This window comes from Falco peregrinus, chromosome 16 (genome assembly GCF_023634155.1).
Source record: "Falco peregrinus isolate bFalPer1 chromosome 16, bFalPer1.pri, whole genome shotgun sequence".
In the NCBI taxonomy this organism is placed as follows: Eukaryota; Metazoa; Chordata; class Aves; order Falconiformes; family Falconidae; genus Falco; species Falco peregrinus.
In genome coordinates this window covers 3,350,339-3,369,784 of record NC_073736.1, presented here as the reverse complement: position 1 = coordinate 3,369,784, position 19,446 = coordinate 3,350,339, and the positions used below count along the sequence as shown (strand labels likewise).

The 19,446-nt window shown below is 50.9% G+C and overlaps 1 protein-coding gene across 9 annotated transcripts in view; it reads left to right on the top strand.

Moving 5' to 3' along the window:
• ANKS1A (ankyrin repeat and sterile alpha motif domain containing 1A) overlaps nt 1–19,446 on the top strand; it is a 112,547-nt gene that overhangs the window by 67,766 nt on the left and 25,335 nt on the right. For 8 of the 9 annotated variants that reach the window (XM_055819618.1, XM_055819617.1, XM_055819622.1 and 5 more), the window contains 2 exons: nt 3,550–3,616; nt 14,134–14,240. In XM_055819618.1, coding sequence (XP_055675593.1) covers nt 3,550–3,616; nt 14,134–14,240 — 174 coding nt within the window. The remainder of the gene's footprint in view (nt 1–3,549; nt 3,617–14,133; nt 14,241–19,446) is intronic. The other variant, XM_055819620.1, reaches the window with a different exon arrangement.

Sequence of the window (19,446 nt, the reverse complement as noted above, 5' to 3'; positions counted from 1 at the left end):
CCACTGAAGTAAACATCTCTCAGATAAAGATCCCAGACAGTCGTAGGTACAAGAGCGGCTCCAGCTTAGAAATAAGTCTTGTAATGAAGCTAATCGACATAAATCTTCAAAGCTTCGTGCCATTAAACTTCTGGAGCTTGAACTGAATTGACCTCCAGACCCAAATTCTGCAGCGAGCCCTCAGGGTTGTGGCAGTGTCCCAGAAATCCTGCCGCAGCTCGGGTTCGGTGCCTGCTTATGGAAGGGAATAAAACAGTCAGCACCCGAAGCCCTTGGGCTTATTTGGAAATGAGGCTTTTTATTTTGCACCATCCAAGTATTTCCCTCCAGTCTTGCGTGGCCTTTCCGTACCGATGATGCATAAGGGCACGGTGAAATTTTAAGGCTTTGCTGGGGAGCGTTTGCTGTTTCGGAGGGGCAAAAGCAGGTAAAGCGGGTGCTTCTTGCCGAAATGATACCTGGCAAAGATGTGCCTGAAGCTCTTGTGTAAATCGGCAACCTCTGCTGAGAAATACGAGGCAATTGCTAGTCCTCAGTTAATTCGCATTGTCTACAGGCTTGAGCAAAGCTGCTGCATCGCTCACGCGTCCTTCAGGCTCTGTCGTGGCTAATGAGAACGGGGAAAGCTCTAAACCCAGCCTGCGGGGGGGAGCGGGGCTGATGGAGTGAAGGTGACTGCCACAGCCGCCTCCAACGGAGGGAGACACTTGAAAAGCATAATTGGGGTAGAAGAAATACTCAGCATCGCAAGGCAGACTTTAAATTCAGGTTTTTTCCTCTTAACTGGTTCGAGTTTAGCTGATCTTACACTTCTGTTGCTGATACTGCAGAGCTGCTCCTTTACACAAGAGCTTGAGGTTAGCTGACAAAAAACCCCAACTTTTTCTTGCAGTTCTCCAAGCTGTATTTCTGGGGCTTCCTTATTCAGCCACAGGGATTCTAAATAGCACGATCAGATGACACGATGACTAGCCGTGCAATTTTTATCTGAAGCAACGGCGAGTGATGTCAGCAGTTGCCAAATGAACCACCCTGGCTGCCTTGGATTTTTGTCATATAAGGGCTGCCTCTGTCCGCTTGAGCTCGGGATGTTTTTGCCTTTTACTTGGCCTCATCTTTTTTCAGTGCAGCTTTTTAAACTTGAGCTTACACCACAAAATCCTATTTCTTATACGGCTAGCTTGGGGGGTTTGATTAAAGTTCTCAGTGATTTCCGTAAGGAAAAGCTTTCATGTCCTAGGCTGTCGCATCCATCCTCCTTTGTCATTTTTTACCCTCCTACGAAACAAGGGATCTGATCACTTATCCTCCACCCTGTTAGTGACTCTATTAACCCTTGTCCCAGCATTTGGTGGCGTCTGGCCTTTGTCAGAGACCTGCATGGCTCCGGCAGCCAGATGGAGATCCCGGTGTTGCTCAGGCGTTAGGGTCAGGTATCTCCCAGCTCTTTCAGCAAAGGTCACGTTCAAATTCTGGTTGTGTTCGGCACAACAATTGCTTTTCACGTTCAAATTCTGGTTGTGCCCGGCACAACAATTGCTTTTGCCTTTTTGTGCTGCAGGGCAGCGTGCTGGTAGCAGGAACCTGGTGTCCAGGGACTTCAAACTCCTTCCTTTAACCCAAATTTCTTTTCAGAACATACATCCCTTTTCTTCCATACACGTTTGAAATCTGATAAATTTTTTCAGTAATCTATTTTGTATTTATTTAGTAATTTATTTGGATTTATTCAGTAATCTAAAATCTGATGAAATTTTTTTGGTCTTCAAAGCAAGCTAGCTTTATATTTCAAGCCCAGTACAAGTGCTCATCCTCCTGGTTTTCTAGGGGCAGAGGATCGATATCCTTTAACGACGCCTCTGTACATCGCATGAATGCCTTCTCCCTGGTGAGATTTACTGCTCCCAGTGCACCGCCAGCCTGCTCCCCGCGAGCAGGAAGGACTTCATTGGAGATCTGCCTTGGCAGGAGCCTTTTAAGACTTTTTGTTTCACTAAAAAAAGAAAAAAAACCCAAAACCAAAACCCAACACCCTCCCCCGTGGAACTCAGCTTCAAGCTGCCATGGCTTTGGAATGGATGTCAAACCCCCAGCCCCTCGTGGCATTTCCAGGACCCCTCTTGCGGGCTGGGCACTTTTGGGAGCTCCCGCAGCTGGGATGCAGGCAGTGCAAAGGCAGCAGCGGGATGTGGTCCAGGAAAACTTGGACTCCTTCCACAAATCTATCCTTAAAAGACCAGGGGGCAGAAGGAAGGAGAAAAAAAAAAAAAAGTTGTGTAAGGGTTGATTTCCTCTCCCCAGTCTCTGTTGCCAGTTGATGTATTGACTTTGTATTCAGCAGCAGCCGCTCGGAAGTGCCTCGTAGGAATTTTTTCGTGGGAGATTTCTGTTCGGGAATCTCTCACTGGGGGCTCTTTATTTATTTTATTTATTTTTAAAATTTCTCCTTGGTTATAGATTCAAGGCTGGGGTAAGCAACCAGAGCCTCTTAAGTGCTCTTTGGAAAATCGTGAGCTTTAGTGCTTTAGATTACTGAAAACTCTCGATTAACTAACCAAGGTGCAATTTCTCAGGTCTTTTATCTTAACAGAATTAACCTAGTAGTTATCACTGTCAGTTTTCCCTCTGCAGCATTGCATTAGAAAGCCTTGATTTACAAATTCTGCTCAAGAATTGTTTTTGAAAAGTTTCTATTCTCATTTAAGAAAATACCTTGTAAGTCGTACCAAAATTACAACTTGTATTATTATTTTTTTTTTTTTTGGTGGCAAATGCAGTCACTTATATGCAGCTCTTCAGTGGACTTGAAAAGACACCATCTCAGGCAGTAGATGAAAAATAATAATTTTTTTTTTTTTAATTGCATGAGGTTTGCCTTGAGTGTGAATTGCTTAAATCAGGGGATGGAACTGTCTTTAGCTCCCTCTCCTGGGTTGGGAAGGCGTTTGCCCCCGTCATGTTGCTGCTTTTGCAAACTTGATCTACTTCCAAACTCTTTCTAAGCATCTCCGCGCTCGGTGGAAGCGGTGAGGAGCACAGGATTGGGAAATGTGATGGTTTAAAAACAAATAAACCAGCCAAACCAAGCCCAGCTTGCTCTCTGCGTGCTGTGAAAGAGCCCGTGAGCCGCGTTCCTCAGGCATCGCTGCTGGTGGAGGTGGGGCTGCATGTGGGGACACAGGGAGCTGAGGAGTTTGGGGGTGCTTTTCTTCTCCCTATTTTTGGGCTCCAGAGGGATGGTTTATGTGGGAGCTGTGTATTTTCAGGCGCTGGCAGGTTATGGAAGGGAAGGCTCTGGGCAGTCCCAGCCTCTGCGCATCCCTCCTGAGGGATCCTCCATCCATCCATCCTTAGGAAGATTTTTCCAGGGAAGGTGTTAAGGGTACCTTGCTTGGGTCAGAGGTTTCTTAACATCCTTTCCTGGATTTCTTTGGCAGTCGTATGGCAGGTGAAATCCCGGGGCCGCCTTTAACTTTCCCTGAGGCTTTCAGAATAACGTAGCGTGTGCTTTTTGTGTTTTGTTTGTTTTGTTTTGTTTTTTATTTTCAGATTGAGAAAATCATGAGTTCCATCGGCGAAGGCATTGACTTTTCTCAGGAGCAGCAGAGGATCTCAGGTAGCGTACCCAGCTCGTGTCTGTCTGTCTCGGTGGTGTGCTGTACAAAAACAAGGTGCTGGCTCCTGCCTACGCATCTTTTGAACCCTAGAGGGGAGAGGCAGGCTCTGGCGCTGGAGGAGCAGCCCTCAACTTCCCAGAGTAACACTCAATACTGCTACTAGCAGTTTTAATTCAATACTCCCCTAGGTAGATTCATTTAATTTTATATAATGCAGCTGTCCTTCCCTCCTAGCAGGCTTGTGGGGAAGGGGGCTGGGTGGAGAGTGTTGCAGCTGGTACCCCCAGCCTGATGGGGAAGGGGGGGGACCCTGATTACCTCAGTGTTGATTAATACTCAGCCAGTGACAACAGCGTGTGTTTAGGGGTTTTTTTTGCCTGTTGAAACTGCCTGTGTATAAATTTTGGGGCTTAGCATTACCGTTCAGCATATGGTAAATTTTGAGGTGATGTGTTGCACCTTTCGATAACAAAACAAAAGATTAATGCTGAAAAGGGGGGAGTTTTTATGGGTGGCTTCTGATACCTGAAGTGACTCCTTACAGTCCTTCCCTTTGGGTGGAGGGGAGGTTGTTGCTGGCTTGTGTGAGTGGCCTGGGACGCTTCTCGTGCTCTTCTGCAAGCTCACGGCAGTACCATGGACCCCGGAGCGGATGGCTCCCGGCCCCTGCTCACACAGCCCGACCACTGCTGTGCCCTGACGCTTAAACCTTCACAGCTGGGCTTTGCTCCGTGCAGAGGAGGAAGAGCAGGTTTTCTGCATGTGCAAAAAAAAAAATCTAATTTGCAGCTGAAAGATGGTGTAAGGACTCTCACTGGTAACCCAGGGATAGAAAGTTCTAATGATCCTGGCTCCTGCAATTACTCTTGTTCTCAACATAGCCTCTGAGAAAGTCAAACTGATTGCTTACGGTTCTCTCTTGCCTTTCAGAATGTGTTTGTTTCAAGTTTCTGTTCTTCTCTGGTGGTGAGCAACAAAATTTTCTTTAAGCAGTCAGTCCGCAACGGAGCTGCTGCATATTTGTCTTCTGGCTGGTCTCACAATCCCCACAACAATCTTGCTTTTGTTTCAGATACATAATGCAGTAGCAAAATGCTCTTTTTTCTGGCTTTTTTATTCCTCATCTAAGTGTGGGTTTGTCCCTTTGGAAATGTGCAGAACCTCGCTAGAGCCCTCCACGTTCTCCTAGTTTGTTCTTTAAGGCTCCCAAAATCCTTCCAGCCCTGGGAGGATAGGATGGGAATTTTGTATTTAGAGTTGTACATCAGAGTGATTATAGCCAAGATATCGGATATCCCTGTTATGTCCTCGGGAATTCACCCATCCCGGCTGCGTGTTCACTGCTGAGTGTGTTTGGAGATAAAGCTGCTCCGGGGGTGTAGCTGGGATGGTTTTCCTCTGGATAAGACAGCAGTTGATGGGGGTGCGTGGGCTTGGAGGGGCTGGCTGGCCACCGGCGGGGTGCCGTGTACGTTGGCTCGGGTGAGAAGGTCTTTAGAAGCTGCTTGTGTTTCACAGATTGAGAAACAGTTCCTGGGGACCAGGGATGCTTGAGCAAAGCCTGTGCAGGGCAAAGGGTCCTGCTCAGGCAGTTGGTCTTAACTGGAGCTTACCAAGGGCCGTGTTTCAGTTTGGTTGCAATAGAATAAAGCATAAAGACCTGCTTCCACCACCCAGCCTCTAAAACAAACGGTTTGGAGTAGCTGGAGTGTTGTGGCAATTTTTCTCAGCAAAACTACTTTTGTTCTTCAGTCCATAAAATGTTTTTGCCAGGTTGTTTTAACGTCTCTTCTCCAGCTTTCCACCTGCAAAACTCTAGTTGCCCTATCATTGCTTCAAAATGGATAAAACTCATCACAGTTTCTTTTTTCTTTTGTGACCTTGAAGTATGTAGTTTTACTGATTTTTTTCTAATCAAACTTTATAAATAGTATGTGAGAGGACTTCATTGTGCATTTTGTCTTTGCGTTTTCTAATTTCCATAAAACAAGGTGAGGAAAGAACCGTAGTGTCATTTAGTGCATTGATTTTTCTCAAAGAGAGCGACGTCCTCCTCCAGCCATGTTTGCAACTATTATAACTCTTATCTCCGCAATGCAGCATCAGTACGACGGGAGACGATCCTGGGTTAAAACACCCTCATTTCCATAAATGTTGTAAGTAGAGGCGGCTGGGGTGGAGGGAATAGCAAACCCTGTGCCCAGTTTGTGTTCAGGATCTGGACTGGAGCAGCAAAGAGAACCAAGTCTCGGTTAAAAATCTTCCTCCATGCAGTGACCTCATTGCATGCCTTGGCTCTGCACGTCAAACAGGATCGTTTTGCCATTTTACCAGCTTTTTTTCCTATCCTTTTTCTGCCTTTTTTTTGAGGAAAGTAGATGCTAAGGGGAGGTGGAGCTAACAGAGGAAGGATGCTTTGATACCAGTGCCAATGTCCTTAGACGTGTCTCCATACCATTTGCAGAGCAGGGAAAGAAGCTGCCCCTTTCCCAGATGACTGTCTCAAGGCTTCTACATTTCCAGGCTGCTTGGGAGATATATTTAAATTCTTCTCTTCCCGGGATGCAGCTTCACTCTGGAAACCAGCAGTTTAAGGAACCTCTCCTCTCCGCTGCTGTAGGCAGAACCCTGGGTCGTCGGGAGTGTTGTCTCCCGTATGGAGCGGAGTCCGTGGCCTTCAGAGGAGGAGATAATTGCTCGGATTTAATGGATGTTTATCCCTTAAACACAAAAAAATGTGGCTTTTGAAACAGCTGTTTGAGATACAGCATGCAGAGCTTGATCAAATGGATGTCGATGAACTCTGTTCCCGGGGGGGACCGAAGGTGCCTAAATATCATGTACTGCTCAAGGGGTTTAGAAAATCTACATCTTGAAAACGTTACCGTAGGCAATGCTTTTTTCTGATGGTGAGACCAGTTCAGCTGTGGCGGTGCTGCCTGAGTGCCACCATCCCAATAGCTGGGACCAGTCCTGCCTTGTCTGGGCACACAGCCTTCTCCCAGTGCCTCTTGGATTTCTGCAGGGGGAGGATCACCCTCCCCAGCTGCTGGGGTTGGTGCAGCGGCTGTGCTGTGAGCAGGGCTGGGGTGATAACTTGTGGGTCAGTACAGGTGCCGTGGTGCCCTTTGCGTGTGGTTCATCTGCCACGTGCATCAATTCAGGCGATGCTGGGCTTTTGCTGAGCACACCTGTAGGCAGGGATATCTGCTAAACAAGGCTGCTTGCGGGATAAGTGCTTCCCCTCTACTTTGAGCATGAATTCTCTTCTCTGCCTTTAAATCAGGAGCAAAAACAGAACTGGAGAGCTCGTTTGCCTTTACTGCAGCACGATAGAGGATGCTGGAGAGCTGCCACTGCGAGGGATTCTGTCCTTTTAAATCCTTCACCTCCAAACTGCTGCATCTGAGCTGCTCTGGGTAGGCAGCTTCTCCTCCTGATGAGATGCTAATACGTATCCGATCTCATCTCCATTTGTCCCTTGGGATTTTGCTTTGGCGAGGAGGAATCCACCGTGCCTTCCCAGTGGGAGTTTAACCTCTGCCTGCTCTGGGCACTACCTACTGGTTAGGGCTGCTGTTTTCCTGGGGTCAAACGCCTTTGCAGAGGGATGCGAAATGGTGCGTGGGTTTTGGTTTAAAGCAGTGGGAACTGTTTAGCATCCTGCTGTACGGCAAGCCCTCCACGAGCCGGTCCGTAGCTGTAGCAGCGCCTGTGATGGATCGATAGAAGAGGTCTAACATGGAGGGGAGAGGAGGAGCCAGCCCTTCAGCGAAAGCTGCTGTTGTGCAGGGAGTTTTCAGCAAAATGGACACCCGTCTCTGGAAGCAGGCAGCCCCAGGAGCTGCCTTGGCCTTCAGCCGGCTGTTTTCCTGCAGGCTGCGCCGGGTTACGCTCGGTTTGGGATCCCTCGTCCGCAGATCAGCTGCTGAACACATTCCCTGGTTCTGCTTCCTTTACCTAGGAGCATCGCTAGCCGGAGCGCGGGCAGGGCTTGCCAGTCCCTTGCTGCGCTGCTGAGGGGTGTCCTGGGGGTGCATGTACCCTTTACGATTTTGTTTGCTGGCAGCATTTAGCTTTTGCTCCTCGGGGCTTTGTTAGGGCCGTTTTAATGCTTCAGATCATATCACAGATGTGCAGGGAGCTGCAGGGAACTTCCCAAATATTTTCTCATCCTCAAAAATGGGTGAGCTTTGAAGATACTGGGGCTCCTGACTAGTTTGATGTCTGGAATCGCTAATTTGCCTGGAAAAGTAAAAGGGTTTCCTTGGCAGCTACTGCGGCTGTAAGGATGTTTGGAGTCTGTGCAAGCCCTTATTAGATATGACTGCCCCGTGCCTAGGGAAGGCAGGTACCCTTAGAGCCACACTGGGACAAGCCCTGGCCCCGTGACACTCGGTTTCGGGTCCCAGCCGTGCCCCAGACCTCCCATACAAATCTGGGTGAATAGCTGGTTTCTGTACCTTAAAGGTTTCTGTACCTTAAAGGTTTCCTCCATAAATCAGGGTAACAAAACTTCCCTGCCTTGCTGCGGTGTTACGGATGAGCCTGGATAAGATAATCAAGTGCATCCTGGAATCTTGATAGAATTTGGAGCTAGAATTTATTTCTTGGCCAATGGGTTTGACCTTTCCATTTCCTCTTAGAGCTTTGTAAGAAAATCTTTTTAAATGTATTTCCTGATCTTTTGAATGGATTTCCCAAGTGGGGAATGGTACAGTGGACGAAAGAAGTCTGTCACTGAGCCGTGTGGGTAAACGCTTGTCCAAGGTCGGGGAATTAAGCAACGCCATCTCTTAAAGGGTGCTGGATTCCACCTAACCCTTACCTTAAAGGAGTTTTTTTTTTTTTGGTCTGAGAACAGACGCTTGCGTTCAGCCTGTGTCTCTGCAGACGTTTTTGCAGTCACACGTTTATTTAGCTCCAGCAACCCGCTTCTGATCATCCCTTCCTTCCAGACGTGATGAGGAGGAGTAGGGGAGCGCAGGTCTCAGGGCAGAGGCTCAGCACCGCTGTGCCGCAGCATCGCGTCTCGCCGCCGGCTGGGAACGAGGAACCCGCCTGTTCCCGGCTGGGTTACGGGGATGTGTCAGGCGGCGTTTCTCTCCCCAGAAACAGAGGAGGTAGAATCTCGGAATTGTTTAGGTTGGAAAAGACCTTGAAGATGGAGTCCAGCTGTTAACCCAGCGCTGCCAAGCCCACTGCTCACCCGTGTCCCCGAGTGCCACATCTACGTATCTTTTAAATACCCGCAGGGACAGTGACTCCATCGCCTCCCTGGGCAGCCTGTTCCGAAGATGGAGAACCCTTTGGGGGAAGAATTTTTTCCTAATATCCCATCTAACCTCCCCTGGCACAACCTGAGACCGTTCCCTTTTGTCCTGTCGCTTCTTACCTGGGAGAAGAGACCGACCCCCGCCCCTGCCTCCAGCCTCCTTCCAGGGGGCTGCAGAGAGGGATGAGGGCCCCCCCGAGCCCCCTCCTCTTTAGGCTGACACCCCCACCCCCCCCCACCCCCCCAGCTCCCCCAGCCGCTCCTCAGAGCACTTGTGCCCCAGCCCCTTCCCCAGCCCCCTGCCCGGCTCTGGACACGCTCCAGCCCCTCTGGGAGTGAGGGGCCCAATCCTGACCCCAGGGTTCAAGGTGCAGCCTCACCAGTGCCGAGCGCAGGGGGGTGATCACTGCCCTGGTCCCGCTGGCCGCACCATTTCAGTTACAAGCCAGGATGCTGTTGGCCACCTGGGCATGCTGCTGGCTCGTGTTCAGCCGGCTGCCAACCAGCACCCCCAGGTCCTTTCCCACCAGGCAGCTTCCCCTTCCCAGCCGCTCTGCCCCCAGCCTGTGGCGCTGTGTGGCGTGGTTGTGCCCCACGTCCAGGACCAGGCACTGAGCCGTGTTGAACCTCATCCAGCTGGTGATCGGGCCAGCCCAGATCCCTCTGCAGCACCTCCTGCCCTCCAGCAGATCAGCTCCCCCCAGCTTGGTGTCATCTGCATCGTGCTGAGGGAGCACTCCGATAAAGACATTGAACAGAGCTGGCCCCAGCACCGAGCCCTGGGGACACCCCGTGTGCCCAGCACCAGCAGGATGTGACTCCCTTCTGGCCATGCAGCTTCCACCCTGCAAGCGGTGTGCCCCTCCAAGCCCTGAGCTGGGTTTTCCCAGGAGGATGCTGTGGGGAACAGTGTCAACGGCTCTACTGAAGTTCAGGTCGGCACCGTCCACAGCCTTTCCCTCATATGCTGTAGGATCACCTGTCACAGAAGGAGATCAGGTTGGCCAAGCAGGACCCACCTTTCATAACCCCATGGTGTCTGGACCCGATCCCCTGGCTGTCCTGTACGTGGTGTGCGATGGCACTCGGGGTGATCTGCTCCCTGACCTTCCGCAGCACCAAGGTCGGGCTGGTAGGGCTTTGCTCTCCACATCTTCCTTCTTGACCCTTCTTGTAGGTGGGTGTCACATCTGCTAACCCCCAGCTGACCGGGACCACCCGGGTGAGCCAGGGCTGCTGATAAATGGGGGAAAGTGGCTCCGTGAGCACTTGGCCAGCTCCCTCCGTCCCCTGGGGTGGATCCCATCTGGCTCCATAGGTGGGATCTGATAGATGCGTGTCTGAGTGGCTGACAGGTCACTGACCGTTTCCCCTTGGACTGTGGGGGCTTCATCCTGCTCCACATCCCTGTCGCTGCCTTGTTTCCTTTTGGATTGTGGGGGCTTCATCCTGCTCCCCATCCCTGTTGCTGACCGTTTCCCCTTGGATTGTGGGGGCTTCATCCTGCTCCACATCCCTGTCTTCCAGCTCCGAGGGCTGGGTACCCGCAGAACAGCCGCTCTTTACTCCGTTAGACTGAGGCGAAGGGGGCGTTAAGTACCTCAGCCTTTTCCTCATCCTTTGTCGCTGTGTTTCTCCCCCTGCATCCGATAAAGGGTGGAGATTCTCCTTGGCTCTTCTTTTTGTTGCTAATGTATTTATAGAAACGCTTTTTATTGTCTTTTACGGCAGTAGCCAAATTAAGTTCTAGATGAGTGGGCTCTGCTCGATAAATCAGCTCGATGCAAGGAGGAGGCGTGCTGCACTGGGCAGGGAGTGCGTTTGGGGCTCGGTGAGTTAATTCTGCGGTTGGCTGGAGAGGTGAGGAACATGCTGGGTGTTTGACTTGACAAAAGAGAAGAGGAATTCGTTAGCAGACTGCATTTGGCTAATTGATCTCGGTAAAGCTGGATGCTGGCTGTGTTTGGTGCACCTGATGGCATTCAGGACTGCGTTCTGCTGGCCTGGCCGTCCTGCCCGATGCGCTGCCCGGGTTTATCGCCTCCTCGCTGGGTTTAAGGACTTTAGATCATCCCCAGCTGGGGCAATAACCGCCAGACTTGGTTCTCCTGGATGCTGGTGGTGTGCCTGGGCAGTGGTTTCATCCCCGCTTGCTTGGACTTGCCGTTTTTTCTTCCGAGTGAAACTGGGTCGTATGACTTCAGCCACGCCAGGTCGTGTTAAACCGTTAACTGTTTCCGTGAGCGAGCAGGGTGATGCTTTTTGTCCATATTTTATTATATGGAGGATAATTATTTCATCCTCCAGACGCGACTCAAACTTTGCACTATTAAGGGCATTATTGAAGTGATACCTTTATAAAAGGACCTTTCTGAGCCCTGGTCGCCCTCTCCCTTTCCTGTTTTCCTTGAAGTTCCATTGCTTGGAAAATGAATTGCTTGACTTGCTTTCTTTGCAACTTTAAATACTCAAATTATTTGTAACCGCATTCTGTTGACTGTTTCTCCCTCTGCCATCTGCAGACCTTTTAAAGGTAGGATTCCTAAAACGTGGAGCGTAAGGAGGAGGATGGAGCTGAGAACTGGGAGTTTTTTCAATCAGAAGTTGTGATCGGGCTCCTGCTAGGAGCACAGTGACTGGGATTCACTTGTTCTTCTGTCATCCTTGTAGCAAGTGCATTTTAGGCTTCTTTATTTTCAGCCTGGGATGTTTTGGGCATCTGTTGTCATCATTTTCTTTTTAAAGTAAATCCCTCTATTCCACTCCCTGCGAATACCTACCCCCCCTTCATTTTGTCTTGCCTTGAAGTGGTTTCAGAAAACCAGCGCCTCTAACAGCAGAAATGTATTTACAAGTGCACAAAAGGCTGAGTAGAGTAAATAATTTTTTAAAACAAAATTCAGGAGCTCAGAGGAAGGAGCTGCTGTGGTTTCATCCCCCCACTGCTTCCAGAAATGCTGTAGTAGGCATCAAGCAGTTTCTTCGCCTCTCGATAAATTAATTCTGAGCCAGGCACAAATCACTTGGAACTGTCAAAGCAGACCTGTAACATCATTTTTTTGAGAACCCGAGCCGTGTAGCCCATCACTGAGTAAATATTGAGTAGTCAGTAATTTCCACTGGAGAGTTACAAAGCCGCTGCCTCCCTCCCCTCTCCTGCAGCTTCTGCTGCGAAGGCTGCTCACTGCTCGTACAGCGGAGGGAAAAGCTGGGAGGGGTAAGAGGATGGAGAGAAGGGAGGGACAGGCAATGCGAGAGCAGGAGACAGGACTGAGAGTGGAACGGCAAGCGTGGAGCTGGCTGCCTTCAGACAAAGCCCGTCACTGCAGCGCTCCGCAAGGACGCACAATCGCGGGGTGAGGGGACACGGCTGCCTGCGGACCTGCAGGGAGCGACCGCCGGCGAGGATGGAGACCCCGGGCGAGCGGCAGCTCGTTGCATAAATTCCAGGTTTAGATGCTGCCCTTCTGCACGGGCTGTGTGAGGGGAGGGAGACGGAAAGCTTTTGTGATCTCTGCGTTTCTGGTGCTGCAGCGTGCACTAGGAGGACCGGCCGGCTCTCTGGGACCCCCCGAGCACGGCTCGCCCGGCAGAGGAGCTCTCCCGTGGACCAGAGCAGCAGGATCCCTCACCCCAAGAATTTCCAGATAACACCGTGAGCTCTGCGTTGTGCAGCCATTGCAGCGGGCGGGGGTGGGAAGGATGGCTTGGAAGGTACCAAACAGCTTCAGCTGACCTGAAGGTTCAAAGAAAGCCAACTTGGTTTTCCTGATCGTCTTTTTATTTGCATATACCCTCGAAACAGAGGTGCCGAGAAGCCTGAAAAATTCCACCTGTCTTGAGCAGCAAATTCCCTGATGAAAAGGAGATCTCTGAACTTTTGTTGGTCATATTGAAGGTCTCAAGCTTTTCTAGAGGAAAGTAACAAGTCACTGGACTCTCTTCCCAAGGGTGAGGGAAGGGAGAGCTTGTCTGCACGGCTTCCGTAGGGTGTTGGGAAGGATCTCATTTATCAGAGCCTGAAAGGAGGTGCCAGGGCATGTCTTGGACTTGAGCTGCTGCAGGAAGAGGAGAGAGTGTGCTTGCCTTTGGTTTTCTTTTTGCTTTGGCATGGTTTGGAGGCAAGGAACTAAAATGCCTCCTCCTCCGGAGCTGCTCCCTCGTCCGAGCGAGGGGCTCGGATGCAGCAGCTGCGCTTAGCTGAAGAAAATGAAGGAAGGGCAGAAACAAGCATGCACCGAACACCTGGCAGGACTGAATGCGTTGGGTGAAAACCGTACCGATTCCTCTGTCTCCCTGGCTGTCACCCGGGGCGGTGCTGTAGTTAGGCTGTCCGGTGCAGCCAGCCCGGTCCGAGCAGCGTGCTGGAACGCCATGCATCCAGCTAGGTGGTAAAATGACGGTGCCAGGACTCTCGTGCTCGGGGTCACTCGCGCCTCTGCTCCTCTTAACACCATAACAGCAAGAAAAGGCCCTTACCATGGTTTGCCTCTTTCAGGACTGCTTGGGGAAAAAAAGTATAAGCCCTTCTTTTCTTCTGCTGCAGTCTGTGTGCTTTCTTTGTCTTGCATGCCTTCCTGTGGACAGCTGCTCTAGTCTGGCTTCTGCTGCTTTTCTGCAAGTCCATCGTGTCTGTTTTGTGTCTCAGCTGCATGAAGATGTATTTTCTCCCTAGCTGCTTTGTGCCTCCGCTGAGCAGGGTAGCGCATCCGAAGTTGCATGGACGAGAGGACCCGCGCAGCTCGGTGCGCTGGTGAGCGGCTCCGCTCCATTCCCTCGCGCCTGGGACCGGCTGGGGATGCCTGGGGCCAAAGTTTGCTGCCCTCCTCCCGCCCCCTTCGGATGAGCCAAGGAGTGGATCCGCATCCCGGTGGGGTTGGGCTTCGTGTGTTTGCCTGGCAAGGAACTCGCCCGAGCGCTGCAAGCAGTGCATGCCATGTCACGGTCCCAGGAGCACTTCTAAACACTTTGCCTGGGCAAGGTGTTTCTTTTTCTGAGTGTTAACCGGGAGACAAAGCAAACCCGGAGCCCGCGGAGGCGCTGGAAGCTTGTTGTCCATGGTCTGTGCACACAAGAGGAATTGTCTGCCAGCTGATTTGTTGTACTCTGAGCCTAATTTTTTGAGTTTCTTTATGGTAATGACTATGATGTGGCAATGCCATCTGTCTTCCTCAGAGTGCCGCTGCTACCGCCTTAACGGTTTTTCCCTTTTCAAGCGTCTGCCGATTCCTCTCTCGTCAGGTTCGCGGATGCTGGAGCAGAGCGTCGGGGAGTGGCTGGAGTCCATTGGCCTGCAGCAATACGAGAGTAAGCTGCTTTTGAACGGCTTTGACGATGTCCGCTTCCTGGTAAGTTGCTGAGTGGGACCCCGGGGGCTTTAACAACCGTGTGGGTAACAAGGAAAGATTTGGCCGATAGCCCGTGGCCACCGCAGAGCGGCTCTAGGTTCTGCAGCCCAGCCGGACGGGCTTGGAGGCATGTGTAGAAGGTTAGAAGGAAGAAGTGAGGGTTGTGTTGGGTTGAGGTCGTTCATCTTCACGTTTAATTAAGGTCTTATAGTTCTTTCACTGTAATTTTGATAGAAAATGGTATTTACTGGGCCCCCTGAATCTTTACTGTCCAATTTACTGCTGAATTGGGAACTGAATTGTAGAAGAAATCACCGAGCAGTCTGTGTTCTGGAGTAAGGGGGAGGTGGTAGACCTCCAACATGTTGGAAATATACTTACCCTAAGCTCGCAGGCGGGATGTTCATGAGCTGTATCTCATTTTTGTACATGGCATTGACACTGTTGGCTCTGAAACCTAATGATGACAACACAGTAATGCTTAACGTGAGGTTTTTTTTTTTAATAACTGGTGCCTAGAAACTGAAAGCTGCATGGTGTAAAAATCTGAGCATTCATGTGGAACAATGAACTGCAAAGACAGAAAATCTCAGTGCTGCAGGAGGGTTCATCCTGCATGGCTTAAAGAAAGAAATGCCTTTTGGGTGCGGACTCCACGTTTTGCAAATAAAAAAATTTCTAAAAATGGATGTAGATTTTCGGAAAAGTCATTTGGGCTAACGTAATCTCCTGCCTTGGAGAGGGAGTCGGGGCATCTCTTAGGGACTGTGGGCAGTGCGGAGAGGTGATGTCCAGGAGGATGCGTGCTTGACAGCTGTAGTGTGAGCTGGGTGAAAGGGGCTTTGGAAAACGCAGCAGCCGTCCGGCAGTGGTGAGGGGGTGATGGGGGCAGCTGGAGAAAGAAGGGAACGCTGGATAGGGCATGGCAGGGAGGCGCACAGCTGAGCAGTAGCGGTGCTTAAAGGCAGGATGGAATTATGCTTTGGAAAAAAATGACCTGACCAACAGGATAAGTGGCTTTGTGAATGTCATGGGATCTCCAAGCACCCCAAAAAGCTGAATGCTGTGGCAGTATCCAGCCGTACCTCCTGGCCTCCGTGGCAAGCAGCTTATCCCTTTCTTTTCCCGTAGCCCGGCAGGGCCAACGCTCCCCCAGAGAGGCTGGATTTTACTGTGGTTTATGCACCTTCAGTAGAGGAGCTGCCAGCGGCAGATGATGGTCTTGCCGTGCCCCCTTCTGCCTCTGCCATACGCTGCTCCTGCAGCTGTGTGGCACCTTCCTTGGGGGGTTCGGGGTGAGCTGCACCGGCAGAAGCCCCGGCACCCTCCCCGGGCTCCAGCACTGCCCGCAGCCGTGCAGACCAGGGCCGGCTCTTGCTGCTGCTCCCCAGGCCCAGCCCAGCCCTTCCTGGGGGGCTCCAGCCCCCCAGTGTCGTGGCCAGCAGGTCCCAACCCCCCAGCAGCCCCTTGGCCACGGGGACCGCTGTGCTTCGGGCAGATATGTTCGGCTCCGTGCGAGGTTTCAGCATCCCGGCGTGCTGGGGCCGTCTGATGCAACTTCTGGGATGCTCTGGAGGTGGTACAGTGAATAATACCCCATAGATCCCTGCTGGGATCCTCTGCTGGTGGATCTTGGACCCTTGTGGTACCAGTGAGCTGCTCCCACTCCAGCAGTTAGCAGATAAAAATGCCTTTAAGCAGATAAAAATGCCTTTGCTCTGCCTGGCCCTGCCTGACGAGTGTGCTGATAGACCTCTCTCAGCACAGAAGTTTAATAACGAAGGAAATTAACTTTCCGCTTGTCCCCGGAGAGGCAGGAGCTGAAGGCTCGGAGGCAGGGATTTTTATTGACTGAGCTTATTTACAGTAAGTAGCAACACTTAGTTGCAAACTGTCTGACGCAGAGTTTGGTCGTTTGTAAGATGAAAGAAAAGGTTCCTTGTACGTGTCTCAGGGTGTGATTTTATGGTATAGGGGGTGGGAGTTGCTTTTTAATACAGTTTGTGGCTGGATGTTTTCCTTCCCCATCCAATGCTGGGTAACCGTTCCCAGGGTAGGAAATCAGCTTCTGCTGGTGTCAAGGAGTGGGATGCTCTCCTTGCTCATTCCTCTCCAATTTAAAAGGTCAAATACTTGAACGAAGATCTCCTGCAAGCCCTGGCTGGTTTCCATTATGCTGCTTACTGGGAGGCTGGCTGGCGCCCATGCCAAGACTGGCTTTAAATCCTTTCCTCCCAGTCCTGGGAACTTCATGCTGACAGAGTCGGCCCAGTATGAAAGTTTAATTACCGAGAATCTTTTCCTCTGTGGTGTTACTTGCTTTCAGCTGCTGATGTTGTGGGAGTAAAACCTTCAGGTACAGTCGGGATGAGGAACAAGCGGTTCATTTGGTTTTCGTGCTGCTTTTCGTTCTCAGATGAATTATTAAAAGTGGTGTAAACACGGAGGCTGGCTGGCGCAGCGAGTACCAAAAGGACCTGGGTGCTCAGCTCCTGGCGTGGCAGGCTGTCCGTTCCCTTGCTTTTATACATCACCATTTCTTTATTAACTGCCACTTTCAATTGCTAATGAATTATTTCAAAGTGGCATTATTCTCCTGGAGTTAAAATGGTTTCTGTGAAAGGATTAGTCCCTATTAGGGCCTCATTATGTTAAATATTTCGAAGTCCAAAGAATGCCGGGTAATGGTTTGCAAATTGCCAGATGGGCTATGAGACTAATTAAGTTTTAGTCGCAAAGATTAAAAAGTTGGTGTCTTTTGATATGGAAACGTTCTTGTTTTCTGTGTAAGCTTTCGTGTTGCCTTACACCATCGGGGTTTGTCCAGAGTGCCGAGGATGCTCCCTTTGCTGCCGGAGTCCCCGGGCACCCACTGGTGAGCAAACCAGAAGCTTCTACGTTGAGTAGACCAGGAGTAAAGCACCGCAAGAGCAAACTGTTAGATGGGTGCTGGTAGTACAGCTGGCAATGGGGGCAGAGTCCTAGAAGACAAACTCCTTAATACTCTTAGGAGGGATCTCCTAAGATACTCTTAGGACCTACCTGCGGCAGGTAGTTACTAAAGGATCGAGCAAGCCGTCTAACAAGGAGGTGTCCTCTAAGTGCAGCGGGGATGGGGTGAAATCCAGTGTTCACTGGCACAGTGGCATGTGGTGCTGGTCTTAAGGGAAATAATGTTTCATGTGTACTGTCTACTCAGTTGGTAGTCCGGTGTTGGGAAGAGAGAAAATCTTCAGGAGTGCAGAAGCTTGGCAGGGGCTTTTTAGTGCTCTTCCTTCACAGGAATTCCTCGTTCCCTCTGTGTTTTCAGTTGGCTCTCGTGTTAATTTGTGCCTTGTATCACAAAAGCCCTTTACACCCCAGATAAGGGAAACGATTCACGAACGCACAGGACGGTGAAGTGATTTTGAAAAGTGTTCTGCAAATATATCGGGCTTCTTAATTAGACGTGAATCTAGGAAAGCAGAAAGATGCGTTGTTTCCAAGATTAATAATTCCGTTCCTTTCGGAAATGCAGGGATTCGTGATGAGGTGATGAGCTCCGCTCTCCGGCCGTGCGACAGAGGGTGGCTCTGTGCAAGCTGCACCTCCAGCAGCACCCAGGAGGACGGGTGAGCGGGGAGGGGGCAGGAACCCCGCTCCCCCCGTGGGGGGCTGCTCCTTCGCTTCGGCAGGCAGCAGTAACAGCCCAGCGAGCCTTCGGGGACCTGCTGTTTTCACAGGTTTACGTGCAAGAGGCAGGGTTGGAGATGTAAACCCTAATGCGGGCCGTGAACGTTTTGCAGGTTTTCCTATAAAAAGGGGAAGGTCAAAGTGTGTGGTAGCAGCTACCTGGGGGGTGGGTGCTGTGGGTGTTGAGCTGAGGCTTCTCTGCTCTTGGGAATTCCAGCTGGGGGACAACGTTGTAGTAACTCACAGCTGGAAGCCTCGTGTTCCCACAGGACCCCTCGCCCACCAGCTTGCAAGATCAGCACTTTGGTTGTCAGCAAACTAAAGATTTCTGTTGTGGTTCGTGTTAAGTGATGGCTGCCGCCGGGACTGCCCCTCCTCCTGTGTGCGTCTCGCCCAGCGCTGCTTCTCCTTCAGGGGAATTCAGGAGGCGTAGTAAGAGTACTCTGTGTAGTACCAGTTGGTTCTGAGCGGTGACAGACGGGGCTTGTTGGGAATATTCTCGCTTTTGGAACTGGCAGAGATTTGTGAGGGCTTGTGAATTGTTTGTTAGGGAAGAACAAGGCGACACAACCATGGCCAGGAGAAGGCAATCGCAAGTGTTAATGCATAAACGCGATGTCATCCTGCCTGAACACCGCTGCTTGGTGGTTTAGGAGCTGGAGCTGGGGCGGGACGCTGCGGACGGGCTGAGTTTGCAGCACTGGCCCCACTGACGTGTTGCTTTCTTCCAGTACTGAAAGGAGAGTTTCTTCATCAGTGTTTCCATGATAGAAAATTCTTGTTAACTCTGCAGAACAAACCGGAGCGCTGCGGCGTTGTGCACGGCGCACAAGAGCATCTCGGTGCCGCTGACCGTTTTTATCGTCAAATGCAAAACCGAGATTGTTTCCCACTAGTTCAGAGTAAATGGTCTTGATGGAGCGTTGCCTTCAGCCGAGGGCGGGCATTGCTGGCACCAGTCAGCAGGATCATTTAAACATCGATTTGACGTAACGTTAAAGCATTCTTGCCGATGTATCCAACGTATGTGTTTTGGGGAAGTGACCAAAGTCGACATTTATTGCAGGTTGTATGATCTTTTGGCCTGGTTGAGGGAAGAAAGGGGCTATAAAAGGTGGCTTTAGGTAGCTTAGTTTTCTAAAAGATTTGAGTTCTCCTTCCAAACACTAACGCCCGCACACCGGGCCATGCTTCTGCGCCTGGAGAAATTCTTACGTTTCCTTTCAGTTTCCTACGAGAGCTTTGCTGTGGTTATGGGCAGTGCTGGGGAAGAGGCTCTCCCTGGTTCTCCTGCTGTTACCCTCCAGCACGAGCCCCGCCGTCCAAGGGAGCAGCTCCCTTCGCTCGCCCTCTCCGCTGCCCCGGAGTGACCTTCACCGCCCGCACTGCTGGCTCGGGGCGATCGGACTGTGACACTCAGCTTCTGCTTTTAATATGAGGCTTTAATTCAAAAAGCAGCCTGCTCAGCCAGCCGGGGATTAAAAAAAAAAAAGCTAAAATGGAGACGGCGCTTCAAATTCACCTCCTCTGCTTC